Source organism: Onychostoma macrolepis, chromosome 07 (assembly GCF_012432095.1).
Source record: "Onychostoma macrolepis isolate SWU-2019 chromosome 07, ASM1243209v1, whole genome shotgun sequence".
Taxonomy (NCBI): Eukaryota; Metazoa; Chordata; class Actinopteri; order Cypriniformes; family Cyprinidae; genus Onychostoma; species Onychostoma macrolepis.
Window position 1 is genome coordinate 11,336,198 of NC_081161.1, and position 13,526 is coordinate 11,349,723.

Consider the following 13,526-nt stretch of genomic DNA (forward strand, 5'->3'; position numbering starts at 1 on the left):
GATACATTGTGCTCTTATCATCATGAAAATACTTTATGGGTATTTATTTATGCTTATTTATTTATTTATACTTCTCAAACGGAACGGGATCTTTCCTAGTCCTTCTGAGGCTTCAAGGCTAGAGTCCTGCTCAGCATTAACGCTTGAATGAGACAGTCTAGTGTGGATGGATATGAAACAAAAATACCATTAAAATGATAATTTGAAGAATACTTATTAAAATCTTTGTATTAACTGGCCATACAACCGAACGGTACAGACAACCGTCTGTGGTTTCTCAGAGGTTTACATTTATGCACAGACAGCACAGTTTAGCAGTATGATTAACTTACAACAACAACAAAAAAAGAAAACAATGTGATTTCCTTTTATGTATTGAACGATAATTTAAATATATGACCAAGGCAACATTATCTAGCAGGCTTTTTTTATTTTTTGTCATAATTGCAAGTTTCATGAAGACAGTTAAGACAGATTTTATAAGCATCAACAAATAAGTACTGCTTCTGAATGTATGCCACTGTTTAGCAACAAAATTATGAATTTATAGCTGTCTTTGGAGTTATATTAAAACAGTAGAATTTATAATTACTATTACTATTATAATTATTATAGCAATTTAAAAATCGAGTTATTTTGTAAATTTAACAGAATTATCTTATATTATTATTATTTTATTTATTTTTTTTGCACTTATGGACAGAAAAATTTGTTGCCAAAAATAAAATGTACAATTTTATTTGGAACCAGTGAAAATAATAGATTTTTTTTCAGTTGTAATTCACAGCCTGACACTGTCTAAAGAGGCTTTAGATGAACATGTAATAGCAAGATAGCAAAACAATGTGCTGCAAAGGTGTAGTCCTATCTGCAGAGACACCAAGAAAAAAAATGAAGTTTTGATGAGGAAAGAAAACTCCTGTTTTGTTTTAAGTTCCAAACCACACAGGCCACACAAACATAAACAATATGAAGAATAACAACAAGAAGAATGCATGGGCACAAAACAGTACTGCAATTAAAACTTTTAAACATAAAGTCGTCACATAATTAATCTCTGAATTTTGTACTGTTTTTTGGTTACACTTTATTTTGCTAGTCCACTTTAGACATTCTACTAACTATAAGTAACTTTATAACTACATGTCAACTAATTATCATTAATTTGCAACTAACTCTCAGTAATTTTAGGGTTAGTAGAATAAATTGACATATACTTGCAAAGTTTCTAATACTCAGTATGTTGTATGTTGTGGACCCATCAAAATAAAGTGTTAAAAGATATTAAGCAGACAGTCTACTAATACTCTAATGACTGCTAGTTGACATGTAGTTGCAAAGTTACTTACTGTTAGTAGAATGTCTAAAGTGAACTATCGAAATTAAATGTTACTTGTTTTTTTTAATACAAAACTATCTTCAGCAGTGCATAGTTTTTTTTTTTTTTAATGGCTTTTAGAATGTAATTTTAACAGCATTGTTATTATGACTGATTTACAGCATCAGCATGCTGTAATGCATGTTGATGATAATTCAGAATGCTTTTTGTGAGATATTATGTTGTGAGAAATTTAAATAAGCTTCAGGCTTAACAAAAAAATATCTAAAGATGAAGGAGATGAATTAAAGGCATCACCCAACAATGAAAATTTGTCAACATTTACGCCTCTTTATGTTGTTCCAAACCTTATTCTAAATTTAAGGAGATGCTAAGCAGAATATTCACACTACAGAATAAAATGAGGACATGAATGGGGACAGAGTACTTCAAGTCAAAAAAGCACTATGAATGTGTCATAAAACTAAACCCTATGACTTGTGTGCTGTAAGTCTTCTGAAGCTATACAATAGCTTTGTATAAGAAAACATACTGATGTTTAAGTTGTTATTTGCTGAAAATCTTCTCCACTGCAGCTCCCTATTTGCATTTATCTATATATAATTATGAAGTGTGAAGACAAGTCACACCAACTTTGACATTAATGATGCCAAACTGCTTAGGTTGTTGCATGTGTTATGATTGATCATGATGAACCAGTTTTAATATGCAAAAATGACATTTGACAGCTATGGCAGAGAGGAGGATTAGTGAATTTAATCAGTGCATAATGACTTACATTCCGATGTGTTCCACACTATATTTACCTTCATACGGGTTAGTTAGAATATAGCACAGTAAGTTGTCTAAATTACTTTACTTTCATGGTTTGCTCTTTTTTTAGGTTCAAAAGCATTCCACCCCACTTTCAGTGTAAGGAAAAGAGCAGTGTAAACATTCTGCACATGGCCTAACATTTTCTTTTGTGTGATATGCCAGAAAGGCATATGGGTTTGGAACAACATAAAGGTAAGTAAATGATTACAGAACTTGTCATTTTTGGGTACACTATTCATTTAAGAGAAAAACTGAAACAAATATCTCTCGTGTTCTCCTTGCTTTGTCTTTCTTTGCCTGACAATAACCTCTCAAACATACATAAACATACATAAAATCACATGATTGTGGACGCACAACTGAACTTGTGCTCCAAACAAAATGTGAGCCCTCCAAAAACTGTGGCCAGATCATCTCCAGCTGAACAGTTTGATCCAAACGATCTCACACCTCAGGAATAGAATGATCCATTAGTGACTTTACAATACTGTTGGACATCCTGCAGCGAGAAAAAGAATGTTAAGAATACATTTGTGAGACGCAATAAAAGAAGGAAAAATAAGATACTTTCAGTAAAGTTGCATGAATAGACTGCTGATTGGCATTGGGTTTTGTCCACCCGCGGTTTATTTTCCATACCTTTTCATCATGTGTTCAAAGATGACCACTGGCATTACAGTTACCGTGACAACTCCTCCACTGGAATTAAGGATGTCTGTGATTTGGGAGTCCTAATCAAAGAGATGAAAAGAGAAGAAAGTAGCTTAAATTGAAATCAAGTGCTTTAGAGGGCCATGTTGTGATTTAAGAGAGACAGAGCAAAAGAGAAAGAAGGATAACCAACAAATGCAAAATACTGATGTCATTTACCTTCAGTCCGATTATATTCTGACCATTGATCTCACAGATCTGATGATCAGTAAGGAGGCCGTTACGTGCAGCTGAGCTGTCTTTTACTATTGAGGTGATTCGACCCTTTTTAAAAAGAAACCCGAGCTGCCCGTTCATGTCCTTGTGAAGAGTAACAGTTCGCTCCAATGGCCTGCAAACAGTAATAATATTTTCAGTGCTGGTTTATAATTGCATAATGAACATGCATGTGACAGTATACAAGGTAACATTTTTTGCTTTTTTTTTTTTTTTTTGTAAAATGAAGGAAAAAAATGTTCTCGGGAAGTCCTTTGGATTTTCTTGTATTGTATCCTTGCATCCTTTCCCATATATGCATTGGTATTTCAAAACAACCTGTCACAGAGAGATGGACACAGACAGAGTGAAATCAACAGGGTTTATTGGCAGATGAGATTATACAAACACAAGTGTTGTAGTTCCTTGATAGAGGATGGAACTGGCCAGGACTGGTTGGTGGAAACCTTCCCCGGTCCATCTGCACTCCAGTGAGGCTGATTTTATAGCTGATACATAAACTGTTATAAAACTGGCCTGAAGGCTGATGGAACTTACACTTTGTCAACCCGAACAAACAGTGTTTGCAGAATTTTTCCAGTACAAGTTACATGGTAGCACTTTTCGGAGCCTCGTTCTTGGAGTAGCCAAGGATATCATCGATACAGAAGATGATGATGAAGTAATGAAGACACTCCTGGAATACCTCATTCATTAAGCCTTGGAACATGGAGGTAGGGTTGGCCAAGCCATACGTCATTATAGGTCACTGTAGGGCTGGCAAGTTGGTGACTGCCTTGCGATGGGACGCACAGATGAAACACAGTTAAATGAATTTCTCCAGCCCATAACATCATTGTAGGTGGTGAGATAAAGCCAGAGAGAGGGCTCCAGTTCATTCCATTCACTTGCTGCCGCAAAGGTTCAGAAGTGCAGAGCATAGTCAGTTATAGAGGAATTTCCTTGACAGACGGTACAGTTATTCAGATTGCCTGGCTGGGTGACCAGGTCGTTCCGGTTTTAGATGGTGCACTTCCAGAGAGCAGAGAGATGACAAACACATTTTTGGCTCGAACCGTGGGAAAGCACTGTGACTTCATCTCTAACTGGAGCAAATGGTGAAGGAGAAAGTTACTGCAATCCTCTGTCACTCCCGAGTAGGGCAATGGAGTGACCTGGTGTAGAACTGTGGTAAAGGCAAGGGAGATGGAGGTGAGGTAGATGAGAAAGTGGTCACGTTTTGGCTTTAGAGTGCAGTGGAGCAGCGAGAGTTTGATAAAGCTGCTGTAGTAAAAGACGTTGCGTGCATGGTGATGTTTGTCTGGTCTTCTATCATGGAGAGAGGAGCACAGACAGGGTACAGATGCTTTTGCAAGTTTTTGAAAAGGGGCTTTTCATGGTTTCTATAATTTCTATAACTATTGCTGGAAGTACCAGCTTTTTGTCATGTTCCAATTTACAATATTTGCAAAACAGCCTTTTGTTCATTTTAGATATGTTGCTAAATGTTGTATTTTTTGTGAAATTTTTTAAGTGTCAAAGTTTTGGCTGCATGATCTTTGAATGGAGGGACAGAAATCTCTCTCGTTTCATAAAAATGATATGTGTGCTTATTTCAGCTACTTAAAACATACTATTGACCAACATGTAATTTTTTTGTATTCAGCACAAACTGTGCTACAATAATATGTGACCAAGATGGATCTACATGTTTGCATTTTTTAGAAAAAAAAATATTATGCGTGGTTAGTAAGTTTTGGGGAAAACACTAAATAGTTCTGAATAAGACTTTTGACTAATCAGTCTTGTAGGCTAGAATATTTACTTCAAAATTATGTAAAAATCATTCTGCTTACTCATTCACAGAAAACAATATATTGATTTAAATTTTTAAAGACATGTTTTGTGATCGAAAGCCTATATGCGAGGGAGTGGCAATGGCCTTGAATATTAATTGATTCTCACCTGAGAGACAAAGGGCCCTCCCCTAATGGCCCATCAGTGTGACTGTGACTTTGAGGCAGGTAAGAGAGAATGTGAGGAGATTGAAAAAAATGTTTTTTTTTTTTTCATTATTTGTATTTTATTTACAACACAGTATAATCAAAACATACATAATGAAGGTCAAAGACACATTATTGTGTACACTAACCACAGAGATGTGAACAGACTTTGAGGCATTCCTGCAACAGATTTTGTTCAGTAAGTGAAACAAGTAAATCATGATATTTACGCGTGTTATTTAAGTGTTTCTACTTCTTTCCATGGATTCAAGAAGAAAAAAACATAATCCGTAGTCAAGGAGCTTGTTTTACCATAGAATATCAGTGTAGTTGAACATCTGATGTTGGTAAAGCACTCTCAGAGGAAAACAGTTTGAAGAGACATCAGGATTCATCTGTGGTGCAGGTATCTGATTCAATAAAATACAAACAACCAAAAAAAAAACAACCAAAAAAAAAAATTTGTGAGCATGTTAATATCAGGAGCATCTGTGTATATATATATATATATATATATATATATATATATAGGTTTTGTAGCCATAGACTCACGCATGCTTTGTACTATTGTAAAAAAAGAAATTTTATATCTGAGAAACTAAATATTATTGTTTAGCACGTTATTAAAATCTATTTTTGAACAGAGTAGGCTATTAATAATAAACATGTTCTAAACATACTTAGACTCGTAGCATTCATCGTGTTACAGTGTACACTCATATTACTTTTATTGTTTTATATAGCTAGAGCATGAAAACATCATTGCGCCGTAAGAAATTTAAATACAATGAATTGCCCATCATATTCAAAATGTTTTACTCGATTTCAGACATTGTAGTCATGAATTATAGTTTGGGAAAAACCCAACTATGATTTCGTAGTCATAGACTCACGCATTCTTTGTACTATAAAAGGATGTACTTTGTACTATAAAAAAATATATTTTATATCTGAGAAATTAATTATTATTGTTTAGCACACTATTAAAAATAGAGTTTAATAATAAACATGGTCTAAACATTCGTAGATGCGTAGCATTCATCATGTTGTAGTTTGGGAACAACCCAACTAGTAAATGTGTTCAAGTTTATGTCACAATAATACGTTAACTAATGCAAAAAATAAACATTACTTACTCATCAGATTGATCTCCTCTACTGGATGAAATCTTGTTCTTTTGAGGGAAATTCTGCCTTATTCCTCTCAGTCTTCTTCCAGAAACGAACAGTAGCCACGATGAACGATCTCCTCACTCTTTGTTGCGTTGGGCATTTACATGTGCACGCCGCGTCTCACATGGATATTTACATATGAATGGTGTGAGCCGCGAGGGGGCAGGATTGCATTAGAGATAATGGGTTAGACGGGAAAATCGTGTTGGTTTCATACGGATTACTTTATCACAGAATATTTGTTTTTGATATGACTTACTTCATTTAAAAGTAGACACTTCAAGCTTTCTATAGATATAATGTCTGTGTGTTGAGTATTTGCTTAGTTACAGTTCATTTTAGTGACGCGTTTCTAAAAGCAGTTCGCGGAGACGGAGAAGACAGAGACTGAAGACAGAGCACCCTGTTTGTTTTCTTTATTTTCCAAAACAACAACATTTTGTTTTTACTGGGAGTGTACCCCAAAAAAAATAGACACTTCAAAGTTTCAATTGACGTATAACACTTATCTGTATGACCAAAATCGACTGAGTATTTTTAGTGTCTTTTGCACTGATAAGAAAAAAAATGAGCTTGTCTCGCTGGCGAGACAGTCGATCCCAGAGAGTTAAGGTCAGATAATTCCCGATTCCAAATACATTTAATAGAAAGAGGTTTTGTAATGCAATCAATAATTATATTATATATTAAGGAAACAGATGGCCTACCAGAAGATGGTGCAATCCAATCCCACATAGGATGAGAGGAAATGGGAGATGTCCAAGGATCTCCATACGCTTTGAGAGTAGAACGTATGAATTACCGAACTGTGTTTTGATAAACATTTTCTGTGATGGCATTAATCAACCACTACAGTCTAAGCTTAGACACGAGGGTCAGCGTTCGTCACTCAGTCAGTTTCTGGAATATGCTCTGTTGTCTGTCAGTTCCTCATTCACCGTGGGTGTCACGGAGGAGGAACGCGACATCATGCCCATGCCAAAAATGGTGGCTGCAGCGTTTAGTCAACCACAGGCTCCGGGACATTCGAGTATATTGATCGCAACTCCGGTGATTAAACCCCCTCGTGAAATGATGGCTACACCGGAGCAAACTCACATAATGGCGGCAAAAGCAGAGCCCGTTCTCAAAATGGCGGCGACAACAATGCCTCGTCATGTCACAGCTGCCATCCCTGAGTCAAGTCAAGTCACAGCTGATCTTCATGAGTCAAGTCACAGTTGATCGTCATGAGGCAACTCAAGTCACCGCTGATCTTCATGAGTCAAGTCACAGTTGATCGTCATGAGGCAACTCAAGTCACAGCTGATTTTCCTGAGTCAAGTCAAGTCACAGCTGATCTTCCTGAGTCAAGTCAAGTCATAGTTGATCGTCCAGAGTCTCGTCATGTCACAGCTGATCATCCAGAGTCTTGTTACGTCTCAGCTGATCTCCCAGAGCCTCATCACGTCTCAGCTGATCTCCCAGAGCCTCATCACGTCTCCGCTGATCTTCCAGAGTCTCATCACATCTCAGCTGATCTTCCAGGGTCTCGTCACGTCGCAGCTGATCATCAAGAGTCTCGTCACGTCGCAGCTGATCGTCCAGGGTCTCCTCACGTCACAGCTGATCGTCCAGAGTCTGGTCAATTCCCGTCTGTTGCACCCAGATCCCCAAGGTCAGTTTGTCAATATTCCAGACTGGCATCCAGCGTGGAGGATCCACCACTGGTGTCAGCAGGCGCAGCTGGTATCCCCAAATCCACTCACTCTAGCCCTCCTGCTCCTGAACTGATTCTCCTGTCTGAAAGCACTTCCCATGATGGGGATCGCTTTATGGTGTGTTTGGGCTGCATACACCACCGCAGAACCTCCCGAGGTGGCGGTGTCCACTATGGTGTCTCCAGAGGTGGCGGCACATGCTGCAGAACCTTCCGAGGAGGTGACGCTCGCTTAAGCTCCCTGCATGGTGGCGCCCAGCAATGCACTCTCAGCCTGTCATGTCATGGTTGAAGAGGCCGTTACTGAACTCGGTGTCTACCCTGTCAAGGAGAATGCCAATGAAATCTCCCTGTTTCCAGATGCCTTTGTCACGACCCCAAGTGCTTTCTCTGAATTCTCTGCATTTGCTGAATCTCCTTATGGTATTGCTATAGAATCTCCAGTGGTGGCGGCATCCTCTGCAGAACCTCCAGAGTCTCTGCCACGAGGTGGTGGCGGGGGGCTACCATCTGATTACCACCAGAGGTCGCCCTTCCATTATATTGAATCTCACACCACACAGACTGTTACAGATCACCCTGGGCTACATTTTTCATGTTCCATTGCACTGATTGGACTCACCTGCAGTCAATCACACACACGCTATATTACAGCCACTCAGACCCTTCTCAAACTGCTGAGTATTGTTTAGCATTTATCACTGTGTCAGCGATAGCTACTTTACAGAGCCTTTCCGAGTTTCCTGAATCTAGTTTAGCCTTGTTCATAGTCTGTTTACCTGTGTCTTTATCCTCGCCTGTGTTCTCGTCTTGTCTGATCTCTGCCTGCCCTGAAGTTTTTAGCCTGTCTTGGATTTACCCTTTATCTTGCTGTCTCGGACTGTGTTTGCACCTCGCCTGGACTATTTCCTTTTTGTTTTATTTGTATATTATGTGTATTTGTAATGTGTATCTTTGTTCTTATCTTACTCAGGACAGTACTAAATAAAAAATAACATGCATTTTGTATGATCTGTCTTATTTTGTTAAAATTACATTTTCAGAGATTCTGCAAGGGGTTCACAAACTTTCAGGCTGCACTGTATGTAACCAAGATCTCTTTCAGAAAACTCAATAAACACAGACAGAAAATATAGACTGTTTACCTAAAAATAGCATATGGATGCCTTTTGGATGATTCTATTTCTGCATTAAAAAGTGGTTACACTGTCAGAGCCAATGGCCTTGTGGGCATCACCCTAACACATAACATGGTTGTGCTCCTGGCGACCTAAGTTCAAGTCCTGTCTTTTCTGATTCATTTCCATCTTCCACATTATTTTCTATCCAATTTATACTTCACTCTGCCAAAAATAAAGTAGTTGGGCTGTCAGAGCCATAGCATGCAGTACTTTCACGTATCATGTAGCAGTGCTTGGTGTATACTCAGTGACTCGAGCTTGAATTCTGACTCAAGGTCTTTTCTCATTCCCCTCTCTCCTGTTATTATTGCTAAAATTCAGGCCTTGGCCAAAAAATTAATTGGCTTATACAATTTGACAAATTAAAATTCTTTTGACAACTCTTTTCATGAGAGTCTCTGATACCTACATACTTTTTAGTATCAACAATGGTTTACAACAATGGTTGCTGTACAGTTGTAAGGCTTAAACTACATACACACACCCTCCTGTGTCTGATCTCTTCATGAATATTTCATGGGAACCTGATCCTCATAAATTAAACATCATTGTGCAGAGTATTTGAAACCTGCAAAAATGCTCTATATATGATGTCTGTGTTCGTGTGTGTGTACCTGTCTCGCACAGCCAAAGTGATCTTCTCTGGGTTGGCATTCTTAAGCTCCTTATGTGCATTATCACTACTCCAGCCAGCACATGATTTGCCATTGATCTGCAGAATCTGATCACCAAAGCGCAGCCCTGCCAGTGCTGCAGGAGTGTTAGCCTGCACTAATTGCACAAACACGCCCTGAAACACACATCAGAGATTACCATTAAACTTTTGGGGTGTAATGCTATTATGTGAATGTGGTTGTCATTAATTAAAACATAGAACACTTAGAACTTATTAAAATATCTAAATGTTTGATATATTTTTCACCTAAAAAGTTCAGACTATTGACATGTTGCAATAGATTATCTCTTGTTTGATTGTTAGATTAATAAATTATATTAATTCAAGTGTAAAAGTTAAAGTATTTATAACATTAAAGAAATACATTATCGATGACTTTGAGGCGGAGGCCAATCTTCCCATCCATGTCTTTGCACAGCACCACCTCCCGTACACCCTGTCGAATCTCTGCCCGCTTCACCCCCAGGTCACTTCCTGTTATGGGGGCTGCCGCCCAGCTCATTCCATGTGTGCAGATACTAAGAACCTAAAAAGCATTGGGGAATATATTATATTGCAACAAATATTTTGTCAAATTACCCAAAATATACTTCATGCAGTAACATCTCAATTATTTTTCAATAATTAAGAAAAACAATTAGTTTTATTCAAGTTAAATATATTACTTAAAGTGACTGTAATCAAGATGACATTAAGTTATACCAATGAAAGTAATTTTCAAAGATAACGTAAGGTAAAAAATAGCTTCTTAAGGGTGCAGTATGTAATATTGACAGCTAGTGGTTGAAATGGGTAGTGCAGTCCAAATTCAAAATATTGGAGATTTTTCCTACTTCCTCCTCACATGGGTTGCCAGATTAGGACACACAAGTGGAATGAGCACAACTGACAATGGAAGGCAACAAGTCTTACAATGTAAGTTGTTGAGTTGATTTATCTGTGTTTTAATATTCCCCTGATTATAGAGCTTTTTAGATGGATGCCGTAGCTTTTTAGGTTTGGTAGAATCACTGATCTCTAACCCAGTTCATTTGTTGTCTCCCATGGCTGCAATACGCTGTTTAGCACCAACTGGCAACCTGGAGTGTCAAAATACTATTGGGTAAATTGGCAGTGGGCGGAATCACACAGAGCAAAACAAAAAACAGACATTCCGACACGTAACACACATTTCAAAAGTAGAATAACTGCCTGTAGCATTGTTTTCAGAGAAACAAGTTTTTTTTTACTTTTTCTAACTATGTTGTGTTATGCTTTTAAAACTGAATATAAGATTGTGTATTATACTGCCATTTTGGTGTGCTCCTCTCTTTCCCTGGTCCTTTTGGTTTGTTACAGTATATTAGTTTACCATAAATGCTTGTCAGTACTTTCGGCAGTAAGCATTAACCTTTTTCACAGACCATGGAATTAATTATGAAAGTACATATAAAATTGTACTTAAGTCCGAAGTGTGATGTGTCTTCTGTTTTCTAAGACTCTTAGTTTGAAGTTTTCTTGGACTCTTAGTTTTTTTATTTTATTTTCCCCCATTGTGGTATATTTATATTTCCAGTTGCTTTTTTCCTGTTTCCTTGGTTACAGAAGTTTTATAGTTTCGTTCCTTATTTTCTTTTGTGAATGTACACCCTCTGTCTTTGTCAGTTCTTATCTTTACACTGCCTATGATTTATTAGTAAGTTAAGCTGTGACATTTTTTTTGTATTTTCCTGTGGATTTATGCCTTCTTCATTTTGTTCATCTTATAGTCATGGATTGTTTTCACTTGTAAATAAAAAGCAAAAAGTAAATCATTTGTGTAGTAAGTACTCTTTTTTAAAATACATGCAAAGTGTACTTCTTTTTCACATTTGTGTGTTATTTTGAAAAGGGGAATACACTGATGAGTAGTTCTCAGACTCAAACACACTCACCTCACTAGTCTGGTCAGGAACTGAAGAGGAAAGAGTTTGTTGAGCTTCTGCACTGAGATTTAGACCCATAAACTCATTCAGCTCAGGATACAACCGGCTAGAAGTAGCTAAAGAGGGACAGACAACATTTAAAAAAATGGGCTAAGCTACAGTAAATGAGAAAAATCTGATAACTAAAATTTACTTGTTTCTATGAGTTTTCCAGGCCTGAAAATATAAGTTTTGAAATTTCCATAATATTTCCTGATTGTTCAAGACTGTAAGAACCCTATATATTCAGTAACACTTTAGTTTAGAGACAGTTTTAACTATTTACTTGTTAGCATGCATATGTATATGTATATGCATAGTATATTGGCTGTTTATTAGTACTTATACAGCACATATTAATGCCTTATTATGCATGACCATATTTTAGATCCATTTATCCAACCCCATACTGAACTTAACAACAACCTTACTGTTAATAAGCAGCAAATTAGGAGTTTATTGAGACAAAAGTCATAGTTAATAGTGAGAATTGGTTCCTAAACTAAAGTGTGATTGTATGTATTCTAAAGCCTCTTGTGAGGTACCCATGGCACCCTTATTTGAAGCTCAGCTTCAGAATCTAAGCCCCTTTTCTGTCATAAATTATGTAATCATACATAGATACAGCACAGTATCTGATTCTTACCTATCTCTTCAGATTTTGAATCATAGTAAGGCTCAGGTTCTGGAAGAGGTAAAGCCTTTAATGGGCTCACAGTAGGGGTGTTCTGTGCCTATATAAAATGGGGGGTTATGGGGGTTAGCATTTTGGATAGGTAGATATATATTTTTAAATACACACATACACACATAAATAAATCAATGTCCAACCTTCATGAACTTATCCACCTTCATGTCTTCTAGAGATGGATACAGTGACATGGTTATTCTGTTTCAAGCACACTGGATGAATTTCCTGAAGAAATGTTAATGTTTAGTTATTGTAACAATATAAATACAATTTAATATCTAAAAACATAAAACTCGTCATAGAAACATAGCTCAGACAATTATTATTATTATTATTCTTTATTTGTAATTTATAATTTTTTTAACATTTCCTTATTTCCACATTTCCATGTGTTTGGGTGTATCGCAGACGCATACTTCACAATTTTGTCGAGGTCAAGCAGTAATTTTCGCTTTGTAATGATAGGCTGCTAAATGACAACAAATATAGGCTACTGGTCGTTCGCACAAGGTTTGAATGCACAGGTTGCGCGTTGTTGGAATATAGAATACAAGACATCACAATTTAAGAGATTATAATGTGATAAATATTTATACATAATAGCTGTGACTGTGACAAGTCAACGTTAGCGTTAGCTCGTTTTCTGACGCTTTGTAAGAATGCGGCCAGGATGATGCGCACTCACCTTGACGCTGCAGAAGTCTAGGCGCACCAATGAAGTATTATATGGCTTCAGTGCTCGTCGGTCCGGTTTATTCGATAGTAAACCTATGACAGCTAATTTAGTTCACTGGATCTCAGAGGTAATGAATATAATGTCCTCGGGTGTGCTGGATGAGGGAAATACAGCCTTATACTCGAGCGCAAGTCAGCACATCTCCCCTGAGTGAGCGCCCTCGTTCGACTAAAATAGCTGTGCTTGCTCTCAGTACATGAAAACGCGAGGGGAGAAAAAGCATTGGACTGTTGGACTGTGCTTTTCTGCTTGACTGCAACAGTTTTAAATAATACAATTTTTTATAATAATAATAGTAATGATAATAATAATAGGCAACGAGAAAGTGCTGCAATACACTACATCAAAACAGACAACAATACCA

At 37.2% G+C, this 13,526-nt stretch overlaps 1 protein-coding gene across 1 annotated transcript; it reads right to left on the reverse strand.

Annotated features, from left to right (window-relative positions):
• Positions 1–268: 268 nt before the first annotated feature.
• sdcbp (syndecan binding protein (syntenin)) lies at positions 269–13,328 on the reverse strand. Its single transcript, XM_058783158.1, has 9 exons — positions 13,112–13,328; positions 12,567–12,651; positions 12,382–12,469; positions 11,706–11,812; positions 10,157–10,318; positions 9,731–9,906; positions 3,026–3,197; positions 2,795–2,886; positions 269–2,654 (listed from the first exon to the last, which is right to left on the reverse strand). Exons 2-9 carry the CDS (start codon positions 12,615–12,617, stop codon positions 2,600–2,602), a joined length of 903 nt encoding a protein of 300 aa, XP_058639141.1. The 5' UTR covers positions 12,618–12,651; positions 13,112–13,328; the 3' UTR covers positions 269–2,599.
• Between the last annotated feature and the right edge of the window lie 198 nt (positions 13,329–13,526).